Source organism: Schistocerca cancellata, chromosome 1, assembly GCF_023864275.1.
Source record: "Schistocerca cancellata isolate TAMUIC-IGC-003103 chromosome 1, iqSchCanc2.1, whole genome shotgun sequence".
Classification (NCBI taxonomy): Eukaryota; Metazoa; Arthropoda; class Insecta; order Orthoptera; family Acrididae; genus Schistocerca; species Schistocerca cancellata.
In genome coordinates this window covers 788,645,777-788,667,918 of record NC_064626.1, presented here as the reverse complement: position 1 = coordinate 788,667,918, position 22,142 = coordinate 788,645,777, and the positions used below count along the sequence as shown (strand labels likewise).

The window sequence follows — 22,142 nt, the reverse complement described above, 5'->3', positions numbered from 1 at the left end:
TCATCAGTGAACAATCTGCTAGTACTGTTGATCCTACCTGATTAATCATGTATGTATACTGCAATCATTAGAGGTCCTATTATTCTTCCTTGGAGCACACTAAATGTTAATTTCAGTTCTGCTGAATCTTCCCTGTGGAGTACGACATATTGGGTTCTATTAATCAAAAACTAATCAAGCCAATCAGATATCTACAAAGTAAGTATGTACAATTGTATGCTGATTACTAGTTGACAATTTGCAACAGTGCTCAATGCCTTTCGAAAACGCAGGAAGATAAAATCTATCTGTTCACCTGTCTCACTGTTTGCAAAAGACTGTGTACGCATAATACAAGATGTATTCCACATGAATGGTTCTTCCTGAATCCACAGCAATTCTTTGAGAGAAGATTATTTTCCTAAAGGAATGTCATAATGTTTGAGCTTAGAATATGCTCTAAGATCCTGCCACAGAAGGATGTAAGTGGCACTGGTCTGTATTATTTTGTGCATTCATTCTTTTACCCTTTTTTTAAGCAAGAGCAGCTTGTAGTGTTTTCCTGTCACAAAGAACTATTCCCTATACAGGATACTCTCAATAAACATAGGCTAGAAAACAGGCTAATTCACAACATATCCAGCACAAAATCTAAATGGCATCCTGTCAGATATTGTGCTTTATTCATGCTGAGGAGCCCTGTTTGTGTTTCAATAGTGAGGGTGTTTATGACACTAACTCTAATTTTTGAGTCTGTGCAGCACTCAAATATTGGAATGGCAGAATCCTTGTGTTTCAATACATGTTTAAATGCAAAATTTAATATTTCTGCTTTCTGTCTTATTCCTTCTTTCAACATGAGACTGATCCATAATAGTCTGAATGAAAGCTTTGGATCCATTCATTGGGCCCATTTAAAGACCTCAATACGATCTTTGGTGTACTGGGAATGAGGCTGACTTCCCCTGCAAATGCTGTGTCCATGGATGGCTAGGCTGTATGGGAGTGACTTTATGGCATGGGATGGATAGCAGCTCTCAACGTGGAGGTATTGCTGGGACTGGTAAGAGTGATATGGACATAGGTTTCTTCTGAAGAAAAGATCTGTCACAAAAGCTAAGTGTTATATAAACTGAATCCTGTTATTTGTATGAAGTGGTAACAATTTGCAGTTAAAAATACAAGCATCCAACAAAGGATGTAGACATAATGCTTAATGACACAAACAAATGAATGACCTTTCAGAATTTACTGTTTTTATGTGTGAAAGATAAGGATTATCATGATTCATTTTCTGTAACTTTAACCTATATATGAGAAAATGTTTATCAATATATATTTAACTTTGCTGATTTAGAATTATTCAGCAAATGATGTCGGTGAGAAGTGAACAACTATTCAAAGATAAGAATAAACATTTACTTACTGAATAAAGTTCCATTATTTCATGACCAGTATATTCTTTGGTCTGATTAAGAGGCTTGAATTTGATGTCTGCTGGTGGCCTAGCATCATAAATGAATGGACCTTCAACAGAATCTAGATCATGAGTACCAATTGCCACCAAGGAACGTTTCCTACATATGTTTTGATGAAGTTTGTCTTGTAGGTCAATAAAGCTTTCATATCTGTTTTTATTGAAAGTTACATTTCTTAGTACAGCAGCAACTACGTAAGGCCGTATCAGTCCTGTCTGCAACAAACAAAAACCTAACAAAAATTAAAATATTCATAATGTAAACTAGAAATATACAAGTAAATTAATGTACTCACATCAGGTTTTATGATAATCTTCTGAACACTGGATCCTTCTGGTTTCACTGCTCTATACCTCGGCAATGGCTTTCTAAAACAACACACATACGTTTGTATGAAAAGTGCTGGTGTTATCAACAACAAGTACAATAAAAAGAGATGTCCAACACACAAGATGAGCACTCATTTGTAGACAGCCACGATATAAACTAAAAGTATGATAGTAAAAATTTTTGGCATGAGTCCACGGGACCCTCTCAACAACAGTCGGGTAATTCTTTTAACCCTATTACAGGTTGTAACCAATCATTTGATTATTTGAAAGGTGGCCTTTGTGTAAAGGTACACTGACATTAAGAATGCTACAGTTGCAAATGTAGGAGACTTTCCAAGGTCCTTCCATTATAACGGAAATACTTCAGACACCCAGAACTGACAGCCTAACAAGACAACAAAATAAACATATTATTAAATTTATTTATTGGCTACATCACAGAGTTAATTAGCCACAACATCTAGTACTAAGGCTGTGAGGACATGAGGAGATAATATGAACAACATTGAACTCATTATAGATTTTCTTTTGTTCCTTCTCCTCTGTGGCACCATCGCATTAATTCATCATCACATGTTACAGTTTCTTCACAATTTCTGTCAAGTTTAAACCCCATGTTCATGAGCTAACCACAGTTGCACCCTTTCCAGTTTGAGTAAGTGGCTCATAAAAGTTTTCACTGGTAAAATCAACAGCAATGTCATCTGTCAGACCAATATACCAAATTTATATCAATAACCACATGACATTATTGTAAGTGAGCATTACAACCAACCAGTTGTCTGTGCACAACATGAATGGTCTTGTCAAACTGTGCTTGGAAGAAAGCTTGACTATCAACTTTAAATCAGAATGAGATTTTTCACTCTGCAGCTGAGTGTGCGCTGATATGAAACTTCCTGGCAGATTAAAACTATGTGCCGGACCAAGACTCAAACTCGGAACCGTTGCCTTTCGTGGGCAAGTGCTCTACCATCACACGAGAGCTTCTGTAAAGTTTGGAAGGTAGGAGACGAGGTATCGGCAGAAGTAAAGCTGTGAGGACAGGGCGTGAGTCGGGCTTGGGTAGCTCAGCTGGTAGAGCACTTGCCCGCGAAAGGCAAAGGTCCCTAGTTTGAGTCTCGGTCCAGCACACAGTTTTAATCTGCCAGGAAGTTTCACTTTAAAACACATTGCTAAGCAGAATATGATCAACTTCAATGGTTGACTGTATGCCAGAAGGGAATCCTCAACGGGAGTGCATTACTAATTGTAGTGGTATATATTGTTATTTAATATAGCAATATGTCTCACATCTTTCAGCTATACCAACGAAGGATGTTCATGGAAAAACATGATTTTAAGTAGCAGTATGGGAAGAATGACCCACTGTCTGCTCATTTTTGGATTCAAGTCCAGATGAGAAGGATGAAATGTAAGTATAATGCATCCACAGGATGTGACGATGAGCAAGTGTCTTTACTTGGGATGGTTAAGTCATTTACACTTTACTATTCCAGTTGCACTTTGAGGATGCTGTGGACTCCAGAGAAGAAGACGCTTGATGATTAAGCCCTAAACTCAGAACAAATAAAGCTATTTTATGTAATCACTTACTAATTAACTAACTAAATATCTGTCATTCAGTGACTTATGTCTAGACTGGCTAGGAACATACAGTAAATGAGATATCTGTTCACTCGATATTATTATGGCATATGAGAAATGTTAAATACAAAAGAGTTCTTTAAAAAATGGTTACATAATGTTGTAGCTAGTTGCTATAGAATGCAAGCTTGCTCTCTCAGCCCTTGACCCATTCCAGTTGGAAATTGTGAGAATTTGGAATCTATAGCCTTGTTTGCATATATATCTTTTGCGTTACTAGGAACATTGTTATTCTTTATTCTGTGTGCTGTATAATACAATAGTTCATGTAACTGTGTTTAACATGTTAATGTGTACAATAAATCTTATAATTCCAATCAGATACCATCAGCAATTACTCTGTTAACATAATATGGGCCCAGACTATATAATTCATCGTAATATTAAAAAATAAATACCAGAACATTGGATAGCAGAAATTAGCAGCAGCGAGCAGGAATATGAAACCACATAACTTCTAATGCAATGAGTTCTGTAAATACAAATTCACTGCCTCTTATTGAGAAACTGACGGGAAGTGAAAACTATAGTACGTGGGAGTTCGCTATGTGATCATGGGTAGAACACGAACAATTGTGCAATTGAGTCAGTGGAAAAATATCAGACGTAATCAAAGTTTGTGTAGCAAGAGCCAAAATTATACGCTCTGTCCATCCATCAGTATATGTTCATTTGCAAGACACATCTATAGCTAAAGACATGTGGGACAAGCTAAAGCAAGTCTACAAAGATTATGGCCTCTTCCTATGTGCCAAAGATAATTTCTATGTCAAAAAAATTAAATGGCTTGTGCTTTGAAGTTAAAGAAAACTGGATTGGGTGTGGTATTCTTGCAGGACTACCAGATGAATGTAAATCTATGATTGTGAGTTTAGGAAATTCAAACTTTCTAATCACAGAAGATTCCACAAGAAATAAATTACTGCAAGACATAAATGATAATGCCACTTAAACATTGACATGCAGTGCTGCTCAAGTCACCAAGAAAAAGAGTGATGTTCCATTCAAAACTTGTCCAGGATGCTATAACTGCAAGAAGTATGGACATCTGACAAAAACAGCAAAAGCAAAAACTTCAGCCAAGACAACTAGCTACCAGACATTCTTTTCAAACACAGCTGCACATAAAGGTGCACAGCAGAATGGTATATAGACTCAGGCACATCAGCACACATGTCAAAATATCCATACGACAAAAATAATTGTGAAACAGTGATAGGCTCGCAAGTTGTAATAGCAAATAATGATAACTTTCCTGTAAAAGGCTTAGGATTTTCAATTGTAGATGTTCACAAAGGCAACAAGAAAGGTAAAATTAAAAGACAGGATATCCTGTGTGTGCCTCAGCTAAGCACATATCTACTACCTGTTAGTAAAATAGTAGAAAAAGGTCATTCAATTTTATCTAATAAACAAGGCTGTCATATTTATGACACATCCAAAAATGTGGTTGCCAGTCCGTCTTTAGCAAATGGTATGTACTGACTACACCAAGCAACTGATCTAATGTTTGAAGGAAAATCAGCATTACACTCAAACAGTGCAGACTTGTGGCATGAAGGACTAGGTCATCTGCATTCTGAAGCTATGCATGCACTTCACAAACGCCTGGCTAGCGGAATTTCATTTGAGGGAACAGTTAATATTCCTTGTACTATTTGCTTAGAGGACAAACAAACAAGATTTCCTTTTTCATGATCTGACTCAAAAGACACAGAAATTCTCAAGCTAGTTCAGTACACATGTGTACCAAGCGAGGTGGTGCAGTGGTTAGCACACGGAACTCACAGTCAGGCGCACAACCGTTCAAAGCTGCCTTCGGCCATCCAGATTAAGTTTTCTGTGATTTCCCTAAATCGCACCAGGCAAATGCCAGGATGGTTCCTTTGAAAAAGCATGGCTGATTTCCTTACTTATCCCTGAAAACAATGAGTTTGTGCTCCGTTTCTAATGACCTCGATGTCGACGGCGCGTTAAAACCAATCTTCCTTCCTTTCTTCAGATTTGTGTGGGCCGATGCAAACTACCGTATTTATTTGAATCTAAGACACACTTTTTTCCGGTTTTTGTATTCCAAAAAACTGCCTGCGGCTTAGAATCGAGTGCAAAGTAAGCGGAAGTTCTGAAAAATGTTGGTAGGTGTCGCCACAACTAACTTCTGCCGCCAAATATACGTAGCGCAACGCAACACAGGTATGCTTTGCAGGCACAAAGCTAAATATTGGCGCTAAAACCTCTGCGTCAGTAAATAAATTAAAAGAACAGGTAGAAGAATGTAAACATTATGCCATGTATTCTTTCGTGTTTGCTGCTATCTCATTTAAATCCTGTCTGCCTAATAAACTACGAAACTAGACCGAGACAACAGCAAATGCGTAAGAATATACATAACATGTCATGTTTATATTCGTATTATTCTTATGCTGTATAGTGCTACAGTCATAAATGAAGCACGGCAACTGACTAAATTTTTAAATCTAAGATGACTCTAATTTCTGTGCAGAATGTAATGTACTAAAGAGGCGTCTGCAAAGATTTTCAAACAGAGAAAAATTTTTGCTAAACTCTCGTTCAGAACATCTTCTACTATACGCAGCTATTATTTGGTTCTTGTTGATCATTATCAAAGAAAGTGGCAGTGTAAGAAACAAAAAATAGCAGTTTCTTGCCATTGTTTCGCTAATGAGAATTTCTCTCTTTTTTTTATTGTAAGCGGCGGTAGCGCGCACTAAGCAAGCCACGCTGTGAGTGGCAACAGACCGTAAACACTCGTTATCAGAATGCGATAAACAATGCATGACACAGTACAATAATGCACTTTCAGCTTAGAGTGACGTAAACACCTATAACAAAGAGAATGACACTTATCAGATCAAAGCAAAATAAGCAATCGATTCAAACCAGACGAAGCATGTGAAAAAGGAAGGGTACCCGTATAAATACGGATGGAGCGCCTGACACATAGCAATGGCTATTTCGTAAAGCTTAACTGTTGAGCTTACGACTCGACCAAACTACTGTAGCTGTATCTTCATCCATTCAACCTCAATTGTGTTTCACGTTACAATGGACCAATTTTGTTTCGATTTGGAGGGGCGGTCTAAAACTTTTCTCTCACCTTGAATTTCGAGTCTCAAATTTCAGGAGCGGCTTAGATTAGGATAAATTTTTTTTCCTTGATTTCGAGTCTCATTTTTCAGGTGCAGCTTAGATTCGAGTGCAGCTTACATTCGGGTAAATATGGTATGTCAATTGAAGGAACCAGATACTTTGTTACTTTAATTGCTGATTATTCCAGGAAAATATTTGTATATACTCTCAGAAATTAAAATAAAGTACCACAGCTGATCCAATGCTTTAAAACTCTAGCTGAAAGGCAAAATGGATAAAGGATTGGCATTCTACACACAGGTAATGACACAGAATGTGTGTATGATGAACTGATAATTTTTTTTAGACAAGTAGGGATCTGACATCAGACTACAGTGCCATATACACCAGGACAAAATAGAGTACTGAGTGTTACAACCGTAGAAGAAAAAGCGAGATGCTTACTCTTCAAAGCAAATTTGGCAAATAAATTCTGGGCAGAATCAGTCACTGGTGCAGTCTATTTAATTAACAGTTCTCTGACTAAGGCATTAAAAAGCAAGAAGCCAGAAGAAGCTTGGACAAACACAACACCAGATCTCCAACACCTCAAAATATTTGGAAGCAAGGCCTATGTTCACATTCTGAAAGTCAACCGATAAAAACGGGACAAAAACAACTATTGATAGGATACTGCGATGAATAAAAAGCATACAGACGATTTGAACCTAATACCTATAGAAAATAAAAACAAGGGATGTTTTCTTGCACAAAGGTACTTCTAAAAAGTATAAAGAAGAAACCAAGTCACAGGAACCAACTCAATTGTTTCTCCCACTGACAGAAAAGAAGCAAAATGAAATAATGACCGAAGCTGAAGATTCTGAGCCCAAACTGACACTATCACATCAAGCAGTACTTTGAGGAATACTAGCTGCAATGAAGAACCACGCCCAGATAATGCAAATGATGCTATGAGCAACCACAGAACTTTAGCCAAAAAGAAAGTCATTCAGAATACCAAAGCCAAAGAAGCCATGTGATTTTGTAGCTTATCAGTCTAAACAGACATCCGACACCAACCCTTTCTCAGTGCAAGAAGCAATGATGTCAGACAATGCTGAAAACTGGCTGAAAGCAATACAAGAAGAGTTACAATCGCACAAAGAGAACCACACATGGAAGTCTGCTGTTTCATCTTTGGATAAGAAACCAACAAATGTGAAATAGGTATTTAAAACAAAAAAAGATTTGAAAGGCCACACTCTATAGAGTACAGCTAGTACACAGCTTGTGCTCAGAAGGCAGGCCTGGATTATGATGAAACATATGCACAAGTTATAAAATATAACTCATTAAGATATTTATAATTAAGGCTGCTAAACATGATTTTGATATTTATCACCTATAGGTTGTCACGGCTGTGATTTACATGAAGAGATTTATGTGAAAGTTTCACCAGAACTTGAAATTAGACAATACACTGCTGAATCTAAACTTGCATCAAGAATCCGAGAAATGACGACCATAAGAAGGTATTTGAGGTAAACAATGTTACGAACAGCATCAGGGAGGCAGATCACTTCCTGAAATAGGTGCCCACGGTAAGACAAACATAAACCTGGATGAAACAAACCACTCCACAACAACGCAACTTCAGCTCACCACAAAAACCAACTAAAAGTTTCAATTTCTCACAGACTGCTCCCATTCCTTCAAATTCCAACAATATTGTGCTATGGGAATAGCATCTCATAAAAAGCGGATATATCAGAGACTTTGGTTCACAGTTATTCTGCAGGCAGTGTCTTTGTTTGGGAATAACATCTGTGCACCTTGTACTTTGCAAAAATTAATTCTAAGAGAGCAACAAAAGAAGAACAGGATAACATTATCTGTAAACCTAATCTATTATTAGAAACAATATAAACTTTTACTCAAGAGATCATAGTACTCTCTTCCAATAATAGATGGTCCATAACACATATAGTAACAGTGTTCAACTTTGATAACAGAAACAAGTTGTTTGAGATACTGATTTAGTTCTTGCACCACTTGTACCATACTACCTAGTTCTTTGGAATAATCTTGTTTACTGATTGTAAATCACAGATATGACTAAATAAAAAGTGAGGTGAATAGAGAGAGAATAGTGGTCAAAAAAGGAGGAGAAAGGATAGGTATGAAACAGAGCTAAGAGCAACTGTATGACAGAAATAATGTGTATTTTTGTGTATGTTTTTTCCCCTGTTAAGTTCAAATGATTCATGAAAGAGAAGCATATGGTGGAGAGCAAGTTCCCATACGACCAAAGTGGTGAAACACAAGGATTACAGTATTTATTTGTAGTCCCACTTGCACCTTTATTTTTCTGATCTTTGCCTTGCTCACTGACTGCAGCACAGCATTACTACTCTAAATTCTCACAGATGAACTGTCAATTATTTGCTACATAAGATGGGTGCTGAACATAAGCTGTAATATGGACATGATATTACAGACATATCAAGCATAGAACTTTCAGCATTGCAGCGCGTCAGCAATCGTAAGTATCGAAATAATTATGAAAAATCTCCCTCGATTGCACAAACTACCTGGTGTTTACCTAGGTTTCAGCGTGGGTAGCGATGCCTTCTTCAGAACAAATATAAAACAGCTTGCCTAAATAGGCATGGGGTCTTGTTGCTGTAGGTGTTGATTTTAGCCTTTGACTATGCCTATTTAGGCAAGCTGTTTTATATTTGTTCTGAAGAAGGCGTGGTTACCCACGCTGAAACCTAGGTAAACACCAGATAGTTTGTGCAATTGAAGCGGATTTTCATAATTATATCAAGCATACTTTCAGTTTACAGGTACAGAATGAACTTTTGGTGTACAGTTCCCAGAATCGAGCTGCTGTCAAATTTAAAATAAATAAATAAATAAAACTTTAAAAAATCAGTCAGAATTATTTTCAACTAAAGAAGTTAACATTATATTGGGTTTTATTTTCTGCATAAAAAGCCTAATCTGCCATTCTTTTATGGTTTTCACAATGAGCATGTCTAAGAACCTCTAATGTTTATTGACAAAACATCTCTATGTGTTGGAACCTGTTGCGACCGCAACCGGAACGGTCATGGGGTGGCCGAGAAAGCGCGGTGGGACCAAACGGAGAGCGGCCCGTGCACAAACAAACGAATGGAAAGGACGGACACAAAACAATGACGTCGATGGAGAAAGACCTTACAACGACAACACGCAAGACGCAACAGAGTGACAGAGACAACCAAACGATTCCAAGACGTCTACAATTAACGAGATCAAAGTACGATAAACACGCTGTCTTATCGAGACTCATGCAGCAATTAGACTCTCTGGCAGAGCGAGAGGCCAGCTCTTAAATACTCTATCGGGGGCGCCGCTATTGGCTGCTGGAACCATGTGTTCCACTGTGGCGCCCTCACACTATATGCAGGCCAGTATGTGTGCACCGCCACTGTTTATGGCGCGATGATGCAGAGACCTCTAAGGATCTTCGACGTCCATAACGTCTGGCGGGGAATTTAATTCTGTGGCGCGTGGTACCAGATTATGCACTATCATGGGACCAGAACCTGCCACTAAGTTCATGTCACCCCAACAAGAATGGCTCTCTGTTTCAAAAACTGCTGTACATAGTGGTAAATCGCTGTACAACAACCTATCAGACTAGATTCAAATAAAAAAGAAATAAAACTTATTTTGAAACAAGTTGAAGTTATTTCAGCTGAAGTGCTGTTTATATCTGATTTGATTGAAACGTTACATGGGCACTTCTTTCACAACTTTACAGTAGCTTCTAGATTCTTTAATTCTCTGGCATGTAAGTTAGCTTGGAATTTTGGATGGCACGTCTCATTCTTGTGAGCATTCTACTGCACGTATCAGATGTAACTGTTGACACACTTTTCATAAAAATCAACCAAAACAAACACCAGTTTTGTCCCAAGAAATGGCATCTATAATTTCTCAACTTAAGTAAGAAAATTGCTCAAATTTATGTTGTTTTGGTGATGTTGACTGGTGGCACTTCACTGATTGCTGTTTTCATTCTGTGTTGCAGTGAATATCTATGTCTCATCAACCATGCAACTATGGGAAAACAGATCATCTCCATCTTGCTGACAGCAGTTCAAAAATGCTTAAACACCTGACATTCCTTGCATTTTGGTTGGCTGATAGCTATCTTCAGCTCCCACTTTTCACATAATTTCAAGATTTGTACATCTTCGTAAATAGTGATGCATTCATCACGAAATTCATAAACCAGTTCAAACTGCAGTTTTCTGCCCAGTTCGTGCACAATTTAATCAGTCTGAACACTGTCTAACATTTCCTTCACCCAATGCTGTAGGCCAAATAAACTAGGTACTGTCCCTGATGAACAGGAGGAATTGCATATCCTCCTGCACAAATAAAACTCAGTTACAGTACGCACTTTGCGACATATGAACAATGAGTTTGAAGCCACTGTTGTTTGCTTTCATTCACAAACAAATGACTAATGAATCAAAACAATGATTTCTGTCACTTACCAAACAATTAATTGACGACACTGCATTCGAACAACTTTATTCTGAACTTCCAACATTTAACCATCATCAACAGCCCTTACTTTTCGAATATCCTTTGTAGATTGCTAATTAAGTATCTACTTGCAAATTTGGGAGAAGGAATGTTGAGATTGGACACAAAACATATCTATTATTGAAGACAAATTTAGCGTCTTTTAACCCTTTGCCTTACAATTTAAGTTCTGTTAGCGTGAGCCGTAAGTGGTTGCAAGGTACAGATGTGCCTTATGATTCCCGGTGACGCTAAGGCTGCAGTGCACTATGCCTGGTGGTGTCCGAAGTCATGCAGATGCCCTCGGGACTTGTAAGTACATGTGTGAGATACCAGTAAAGTAACATTTCTACAGGTATCATAAATAACGACAATTAGTTGCCCATTGGAAATGAGACACTCATTGTCTCGAATGCAACGATATATTCACAAACGTTTTATTTCCCTTTATAAGTAAACATAAATTGGTGAAATACATCTTAATAATAATATTCACAACAATGCAATGCTCTAAGACTGTATAATATTTTGTTCAAAACATTCTGGGACCTGTTACATTAGTACATTGGCAAACATATTTTCAAACGCAACATCTTCACAATGACATGTACACTAATTTAATAGTCTTTGATTATATGATATCGTTCAAATCAATCTGACACATGTAATGCAACCCTGCACTTATTGCATTCCCACATTGTTTCGCTGCATCGTTTATGCTTTCTGCACACTACACAAGCTCTCGCAGGATTTACTTTTGATGGTGTTGGATCAATATGTTTGGGAAAATGTACCCAATGTTGTGCGTGCAGTCTTTATGGTATATTGCCGGATGCTAATCGTCCCTTCCGATTATATTCCGGTAAAGGTATAGTTTTCAACAATGATTCTGCAATGTGAATCCTATATTCTGCGTAGCTCTGTCGTTTGCCGCAATGTATTTTGTAATACAAAATGTACGTGTTAAATAAAGCAGCATCGAATAGGTAAAATAATATCTTGCGGTATCCTTTCATATATTTTCTAATCACAGAGAAGCACGCAAGCATCTGATCTTGGCGATCAATTCCAATCATGCCTCTATTGTATTGGATGACACCTTTTAGTTTCCACGACGCATTGCGGAGAGGTGTGTCTGTGGCAATCATTTCTGCTGTTGAATGTTTTGTGGAAAGCATGTATACACCTCGTTTATCTTTCCATTTTAGTGCCTATATTCATTACAACTCCTCACTGTATATTCTCCCTTCTTTAATTTTGCCTTCAGGAAGTCTCTGGGCATATTTTTTCTGTCTGAGCACACTGTTCCAATCACATTAGTTTTATTGGTGAGAAGAGTTTTGAAAAATTTCGGTGAAGAAAATCAGTTATCTAAATATAGAGTATGCCCTCTGTGTAATACCGACTGTGATAGTTCTAGAACTACACTTTCAGAGGCACTACCACTAGCATCACATTTGTATATCTTAAAATCATAGCAGTATCCTGAACTTGACTCACACAATCTATAAATTTTAATACCAAACCTCGCTCTTTTTGATAGGTTAAATTGTTTGTAGGATAAGCACCCCTTAAATTTTATTAATGATTCATCAATGGCAATATTCTTTTGCATTGCGTACACTTCCTTAAATCTTGGATTGAACTTATCTATGACTGGCCTTAGTTTGTACAGCTTATCTGTGTTGTTGGCTAAACTGTTATTCTCTAGATGCAGAAATCTATTTATGTGCAGAAATCTCCTGAATGGCATCATTTTCCTAAATATTGGGGTTTCTATAATGGCCCTCCTAGACCAATACATCTGAATCGACGGTTTCCTTACTTCAGCCATGATTCTACATAGTGCAATGTATATTTTTATTTCATTACAGCCAATAGGAGACCACTTTTGGTCAATTTTTTGTCTCTTCTGTTCATTGTTGAGTACATCTTGTGCATATGTATTCATCTCAGTTACGATGTTTTTCCAAAATGTGCTATTAAATATTACATAGAAAACGTCTAATTCTCTTATGCCTGTACTCATGCGCTGTAAAGCTGCTTCCTTTATTCCGGGAATTTCCGTATATGTCCAGACTGTTAGTTCATTGTCTTCCTTTTGCCACATCCACGACTCTCATTGTTGCTGGTAGGTTTGCTCTTCTTCATCAGTATCATCTTCAATCACCAACCGCTTACACCGTTTTCGTACAGGAGGTAAAATGTCACTACCACTATCACTGCCGCTGTCAAAATATCCTGCAAAATCATTGTTGGCTATGCCACCACATATCTCCCTTTCCTTGTGAACACGTTTGCTACACATCGGGAACATTGTGAAAGTATTTTTGTAATGCCGGCAGGTCCGAATGCGGCGAAGAACACTTCGTGTATGCCATGTGCACTCAATCAGCTCCGCAACGTGTCAGAGACATTCTGTTTACATTTGGTGCGGCTGACTGATGACATCTCTCACATGACATCGGCTTGTTCGATGCGGTAAACGTACCACGTCTCTGATACGTCTAGGTGATGTTTGGCCAGGTCGGCATGCTACGTCTCTCACATGACATTGTAAGCTAAGGGTTTAACCATTGTGGCCTCATACTGTAGTGGTATATTCAATAAAAATAGTTTCTTCTGTGTGCATCACTAGCAATTCTGAAAATTCATGTGCTGCATGAACAGGAACTTACTAGTTTCTTTATTACATAAATGTATGGTTTAGTAAACATGGGAAATTTGTGTAATGCATAATAATAATGTCTTCTAATCTATTATGGAAGACTAATTTAGCATCTCCTTTCAGCCCTTGCAGCTTCTGCACTGCAGTGATACATTCGGTAACGATAGTTTCATCTGTGTGCATCATTAGCAATCCTTCAAAATGATATGTTGTATGAACAGGAAATTACGAGCTCCTTTATTACATAAATGTACAGTTTAGTGATCATAAAATGTATGTCACACATGCTAATAATGTTTTCTTCACATTTATAAGATGACTATGTAAGCTTACTCAAAAACCTACCTTCCTAGAAAAACAAGAAGTCCTGTGACAAGGCCCTCTAAACAAAGGAGATCATACCGATTGGCTGGTATGTCAATCCTATAAATTACATCTTCTGATGCTGCTGTTTCAATATGCTCCAATCCTTGTTCCTTTGCCTGCATCTGCTTCTCTGTGGTCTGTATTGAAAGAAGAATATATTAACTGTAATCAAATGCATCAAGTAATATTATTTCTGCTTTACAGTAGTTCAACCACTGACAAAAACATTTAGAAAGCAAATTTTCAAGCTTCTACTAATATAGAGCTCATTATTTTTACATATCCTAGTACCAACCAGAAATTAATGCTATGTATGTTATTGATAAATAGTGAAATTAGGTTTAAAATGTCTTACCAACATTATCATTTCAGACAAAATTGTAACATTAAATTTCATATTCTCATACATACCATACTCAGCTCTAAACAGACGTAATGCACTTTAAATAATATAATAAGAAAATATCACATAATATTTTAATTCTTATGCATGTTTATTACATCCTTGTGGGTGTAATGTTGTGTCATATTGTAATATACTGTAAAATAAAATAGAATATGAGAGATCATGTTTCATTGCATTTTCAAAGGTTTTATTTTAAGCTGTTCAAACTATTCCTTTCTGGAATGGGAATTTCTCATTTTGATGGTCATGCAGTGAGAGATGCCACTGTTTTAAGCACCAACAGCCTTAATAGGAGGAATGGAAATGGGCATGAACAAAAGAGACGAGGGAGTTGGTTTATAGAGTCTTTTCTGCACATGCTGATCTCTCTTAACCAACAGTGAACTGACAGCCTATTACTGCGGGCCAGTCCTTAGCTGTTGGTGATTAAGAACAAAGGATGGTAGTTCTATTGTGGGCTAGTGATTTGTACGGCCAGGAAACCTACATGTCCCATTGGATTGCAGTCACTGATGATGATGATGCTGGGAGATTATTCATGTGCTTCATAATTTCAACCGTTTTCTTTAGCCTGGATATCTGCAAGCTGCTCATAATAAAGCTGATGTTTGTTTACTGCTGGTTCATTGTTCTGCAGAAGTGAATTCCCAACCAAAGACCTTGATGGTAAACCTCGTCAGCCAAAAAGTTTCGAGACTGGGTTATTAAAAAAACAAAGAAAGTTCAGAGAGGTTTTAATGCCTGAGGTATTCCAGATAGTCTCCACTTACTTGACACACTTGAGTATAATGCATAGACTGTTCATACAGTCATGTTAAAGCCAACCCACGGGGTGCTGGATGGCTGATGGTGAGGGGTTGTGGCAGGGTTGCTGGCTGGGAGTGGCTCACAGAAACACAGCTATCAAAATAAACACTTTGTTTCACTAAGACACTTGCACTCTGATGACACAGAGCAACAACCACACCCCTCTCAGCACATGGCAAGGACCTTGGGTCCAGCAAGATGACAGCTAGTGGTCAGACAGCTGACTGCGAAATGTGCACCCGGCATGGGTACTGGCCCAGTACTGGCACATGACCCAGTTGTGTGAGTTGCGCCACAAGCACACGGCATCATCGGCACTCAAGAGGTGCCCAGTATTCTTGCAGAGGTAGACAGCTCACAGTTGACACATGCATCCCGGCAGGTGATGCCGTGACGCGTAACAGCACATGCACCAGAAGCAGAAGAAGATGGCCACTGTGCCTGAGTCTCGACCCTCTGCACCCATGAGCAGAGGGCCTGGGATAGCCCTGCCATGCAGTGGCACAAGTCCGAAAAGGAGATTTAGTGCAGGAAGCTATAACAACAACGGAGACCTAAACTTTCCCCATGGCTTCAACCCCTGTCAGGCTTAGCCTCCACATCCTAGTAGCAATGGTGGGCTGTAAATGAATCTGCTACAAAATGATAGCTATTAATACTGACTAGCGGAGCATCTGTTATGCTACTGCGCCACATCTAGTCGTGTTCTCGACACCACCACTGAAGTCTGTCAGTGGAGAAACCCATGCAAAAACCGTATGTTACCACTGTGCTGGCAGGTTTTGCAGAGCCATGCTTGGCCTGTTTCACAATGAATAAACAGCCCTGTTACCCCTGTTACCATAATCGCAATTCCTACATGTCACGCTTGCCAGTTGCCAGTGTCAGCTGCAATGCTTTACCACTATCTTCCCCCAGATTTACCCACAAAATAGAAGTGGCACCATTACCACCTTCTATGGGAAGATCTGCCCCCCCCCCCCCCTCTCCAGGTCCCCACCTAGAACCAGCCTACGCCTGAGATTCCCAAGTCCATTGGATGTTGTATCACATTTATGGAACCAGTTTTCACTAAAGGAGTGTCTGGTGGCTTAAACCACATGGTTAAGAGACTGAATTTAACCAACAATGCTTACTCATCACTAGACTTCCTCTTATGCTGCTAAGCTATTTATTTACTATTTACTTAATAGTTCATTAGTTCTCTTGGGACACACATAACATCCTGCCTTTATTTTTTGTCCTGCAAGTCCTGTGCCCTTGGCATCTCTCTCTCTCCATGCCCCCATGTCCTGTTCCTAGGCCTTTTATCCTTAAAGTGTATGGATTACATTCCTCTTCGGCACACACTCTACAATGTCACATACGCATTCACTATGGATTTCGTCACCTTGGAATCTCTCCTCACATTGCTTAATGTCACATCATCTCTCATGGGCCTCATGCTCTCCTCATTATTTTAAACATATTTCACTACTTGGCATGCTTATGCACACACAACTTCTAATTCTCATTCCACACTAAAATGACACTGGACAACTCTTATCTCCTAATAAGTTATCCTTAACATATCTACTTTAACAATACTTTGTCTGGCTCCATTACACTCTTATACTTGGCACCTCATTTTTCTATCTGGTACCCATTGTTTTGGAACTTCATTCAGAGATTTGTTCTTGCAAAAACAGTTCTTCTTAAGCTTTCTTACAAAATGTATTTCCAAATCTATCCTCACACATGTACCACTGAGTAAGGTGGCACACCGGTTAGCACACTGGACTTGCATTTGGGAGGATGACAGTTCAAACCAGGTGTCCGGCCATCCTGATTTAAGTTTTCCATGATTTCCCTAAATCGCTTCATGCAAATGCCGGGATGGTTCCTTTGAAAGGGCACGGAAGATTTCCTTCCCAATTCTTCCCTCATTTGATGGGACCAATGATCTCACTGTTTGGTCCTTTTCCCCAAACCTACCCACTAACCAACCACTCACCATACTTCAACAGGTTGTCCCATCAATCCGCCTCAATGTAGTGCTCATCAAGACTGAAACCTTCACAAAATGCATGGTTCCCAGTACTCCTGCTCCCTCAAAGAAACTCCCTGGAGCCTAGTGGAACAATATCATACGAATTAAGCCTTTTACATACTTGTACACGGTTTTAACCAATTTGTTCCATAATGGCAGAAGCATCTTGTGATGGCTCTACACTGGCAATAATTTCCCACTGCCAAAGGTCAATTTTGGTATAATGTTCAGTCAGAAAGTTTACTCTCAGATTTGTTCATATCCTTCTCCCACTATTTATGCATCATACACTTTTCCTACATTGCACTTGTTGTGCATATCACATTGTGCTTGCATTGTAAACAACTCACAGCACATATCAGCAGCACATATCAGTCTGACATTTGCACTCTGCCGACGTGGTGTAGCAGCTAAGACCTCAGTATGTGGCAAGTACTGCAGGGCCAGTGAAGTGACAAGTAGTGCCCAGCTGACTGGCTGTAACATTCATTAACATTAGACACATCCAATAGCCATCACATCATCATAACATTCTTAACCTGTAGGAACGGCTTTTATCTGTACAGAAAATAAGCTGGCGTAAAGACGAAATTTTAATCAACTTATTCAAAAGGCTTGGAAATATTGAAACATTAGTTTTGACAATGTGTTCGTACTGTAATGTTTTCTACTTTCATCGTTACAATATAATGCCTCTAAGCTTTTTCCACAGTAAAATTCTATCCCACACCATTGCTACATAGCATCATGTTTGACGTTTGGTCATTATGTTAGCTGGGGTAGGAGTGGGACATTGTACAGGGTGGCCAGCTGAGTTGGACTCTTGATGCTCCACAAATGGCAATTGATACAAAAATGAAATTTCCTACAAGTGATTACATTCAAGGGGTGAGGAATGTGTCATTTGATTAACACTTTTCCCCGATACTAAAGTAAGTCAAATTTGTGAACAACTAACCTTGGTTTTGAGTTCTAGTGTTTAACCACTCTGCCAATCTGTTCCATTAAAGACTCCATAGGAAAATATGCAGCAACTGTTAATTTTTATTTTGCCTCCTTATGACGCACCTCTAAAAATTATATGCATGTTCTAACATTTATATTAAGTTGCAGTAAAGTTTGAAAGTAACATTACGAGGATGCTTGCTCAAAGTAAAGAGTGTATGTGCATCTGACAGATTTTTAATGTTGCTTTGACATAAGTGCTCTCGGTTCTCATATTTTTCAATTTTTCACACAGATTTTCTTTATACATTACTGTTTGACATGATTTGTATGTCTAAATTATTGTACTACAAAAAAGTCTTCCAGTTTATTCTGATCTTTATAGCATGTTCCGCATGCTTTATCACCACACCAACTTCATACAATATTTTGAATTATATCAAACTAGTAAATAAAGAGAAGTGAGATAAGCTTTTCAACACACAACTTAAATAGAACAACTGGTCTAAAATCACAAAAAAAACTTCCAATAAAAACTACTTTAGAAGTAATAAGTAGTTTATAACACTCACCACTTCATCAAGTTCCAAGCCAAATTCAAAACACAAATCACTAAACTGTTCATCCGCTGAAAAAAAAAAAAAAAGAAAATAAATAAATAATACACCAATAGGCTGTCTCTGCCACGCAACATATTACACAAGTTTTAGAACATATATCCCTTCAGCAATGACATTGTAACAGTGTTACAGTTATGTTTTGTGATCAAATGTGCTTTTTTTTTTTTAATTAAGTATGTACAATAATGCATTAACGGGCTAAATGTGGTTGCCTTAGTTGCTGTGGCATCATGAACAAAGGCACAAAAGGGGCACGCAGCCCCCACAATGAGCAGAAAGCCTGTCATTGCAGAAAGAAACGAAGAAATGCTCATACATCTGCATCTACATCTACATGATTACTCTGCAATTCACATTTAAGTGCTTGGCAGAGGGTTCATCGAACCATAATCATACTATCTCTCAACCATTCCACTCCCGAACAGCACGCAGGAAAAATGAACACCTAAACCTTTCTGTTCGAGCTCTGATTTCTCTTATTTTATTTTGATGATCATTCCTACCTATGTAGGTTGGGCTCAACAAAATATTTTCGCATTCGGAAGAGAAAGTTGGTGACTGAAATTTCGTAAATAGATCTCGCCGCGACGAAAAAGTCTTTGCTTTAATGACTTCCATCCCAACTCGCGTATCATATCTGCCACACTCTCTCCCCTATTACGTGATAATACAAAACGAGCTGCCCTTTTTTGCACCCTTTCGATGTCCTCCGTCAATCCCACCTGGTAAGGATCCCACACCGCACAGCAATATTCTAACAAAGGACGAATGAGTGTAGTGTAAGCTGTCTCTTTAGTGGACTTGTTGCATCTTCTAAGTGTCCTGCCAATGAAACGCAACCTTTGGCTCGCCTTTCCCACAATATTATCTATGTGGTCTTTCCAACTGAAGTTGTTCGTAATTTTAACACCCAGGTACTTAGTTGAATTGATAGCCTTGAGAATTGTACAATTTATCGAGTAATCGAATTCCAACGGATTTCTTTTGGAACTCATGTTTTCGTTATTTAGCGTCAACTGCCACCTGCCACACCATACAGCAATCTTTTCTAAATCGCTTTGCAACTGATACTGGTCTTTGGATGACCTTACTAGACGGTAAATTACAGCATCATCTGCGAACAACCTAAAAGAAATGCTCAGATTGTCACCCAGGTCATTTATATAGATCAGGAACAGCAGAGGTCCCAGGACACTTCCCTGGGGAACACCTGATATCACTTCAGTTTTACTCGATGATTTGCTGTATATTACTACGAACTGCGACCTTCCTGACAGGAAATCACGAATCCAGTCGCACAACTGAGACGATACCCTGTAGGCCCGCAGCTTGATTAGAAGTCGCTTGTGAGGAACGGTGTCAAAAGCTTTCCGGAAATCTAGAAATACGGAATCAACTTGAGATCCCCTGTCGATAGCAGCCATTACTTCGTGTGAATAAAGAGCTAGCTGCGTTGCACAAGAACGATATTTTCTGAAGCCATGCTGATTACGTATCAATAGATCGTTCCCTTCGAGGTGATTCATTATGTTTGAATACAGTATATGCTCCAAAACCCTACTTCAAACCAACGTCAATGATATAGGTCTGTAGTTCGAAGGATTACTCCTACTACCCTTCTTAAACGCTGGTGCGACCTGCGCAATTTTCCAATCTGTAGGTACAGATCTATCGCTGAGCGAGCGGTTGTATATGATTTGCTAAGTAGGGAGCTATTGTATCAGCGTAATCTGAAAGGAACCTAATCGGTATACAATCTGGCCCTGAAGACTTGCCCGTATCAAGCGATTTGAGTTGCTTCACATGTCATATTTGATGCTGACAAAGAGGGGAAAGGTAGATACTAATCTAAAATTGTACATACAAAACGTAAATGATTTTCTCAACCAAGCAACAGTTAAGCATATTACAGAAACAATACGCCATAAAACTAATCAAATTGAGCATATCCCTTGGAGGGGGAAGGATTGGAGGGTACAACATGTCAATCACTACTAATGACAACAGAACTGCTGTGAAGGCACTGGTATACTGTTGACAGTGATAACTGCTTGTTAAAAGGTGAGTGGCCTGACAGCAGCAGAGACTTCAGAGGGATGCCACCCTTCCTCTCAGCATCCGGCAATGAGCTCCAGCGTGCCATCATCTGACAACACCGTTAGCAGAGTGGCAGCTGTTAGGTTGGGAGAGCCTATCAAAACATAAGAGACACCAGCCCATGGCATATAGGCTGTACAGGGAAGAGTCCCATCCATAAAGCTGTTAGCAATTTATTGAAGCATAACTTCTAGTCATGGGGGATAGGACAGCAATTTCACAGAATTACTGGGACAAGATTTAATAGCAGCTAGTAACACATTGGTTCAGAACTGCTTTGTCAATTTAGGGGGATATAGACTTCAGAATTGGTTTCTTAAACTGCTGACTTTTATTCCATTGAACCCTTCAATGTTGCTGATCTTAATTTGAATACATTGCTTGGGGCACAAGATACAAGCAGGCCAAACACAACCTGACATCACTACATAAAAAAAAGCTAAATCCTCAAGTCGATGAAAAGTGAGGGGACATCAACTTTACCTATAACTGCAATATTGTTCCATCACTTTAGTGATCCCTTTCTGTTGCAGCTTGTTCCTGGAGCCATCTTTATACTGCGTCTTTTTCTTGGCTTAGAAGTATGTAAAATCCTGTAAATGCTATAAGTACTTTTGATTCTTAGTATTGTAAAACCAGTACATTCCTGAGTAGTTTTGATTCTTAGTGTGTAAGTGCAGCTTCACCACTTCTGTGGAGTCAGGATTGTTACTCTAGAATTGCTATTCTGCAAATGCTGCACAGTGTTAGAATCTAGAGGGAAAATTGCTGTTTTGTACATAAGAAATTAGTGTCAAAGGTAACCACATTTCTTTTTAAAGCTATTCTCCCAGCCAATGTTTTTGTTTTCAGATACGGCTGCCAAGGGTTGTGAAATAAGTGATGTAATGTGCCAGAACAGGGAAATGAACAGAAATTTAGATGTACCAAAAAATTATGAGAAAAGAATCAAATCAATCTCAGAAGGTGATAGGATTCTTGTTGGCACAACACCAAGGCTTCAACATGAGCCAAAAGAAAACATACAAAATCTTTGTGGATAGAACGATGGAATCCTAGCTTCACTAACAGCATAATGAAGTCGAACTGCA

At 38.7% G+C, this 22,142-nt stretch overlaps 1 protein-coding gene across 1 annotated transcript in view; it reads right to left on the bottom strand.

The window, feature by feature from the left end:
- The window catches only part of LOC126187536 (phenylalanine--tRNA ligase beta subunit), a 107,198-nt gene that overhangs the window by 63,121 nt on the left and 21,935 nt on the right, over positions 1-22,142 (bottom strand). The window contains exons 2-5 of the mRNA XM_049928681.1: positions 18,907-18,962; positions 14,127-14,284; positions 1,753-1,825; positions 1,406-1,672 (exon numbers count right to left, since the gene is read on the bottom strand). Coding sequence (XP_049784638.1) covers positions 1,406-1,672; positions 1,753-1,825; positions 14,127-14,284; positions 18,907-18,962 — 554 coding nt within the window. The remainder of the gene's footprint in view (positions 1-1,405; positions 1,673-1,752; positions 1,826-14,126; positions 14,285-18,906; positions 18,963-22,142) is intronic.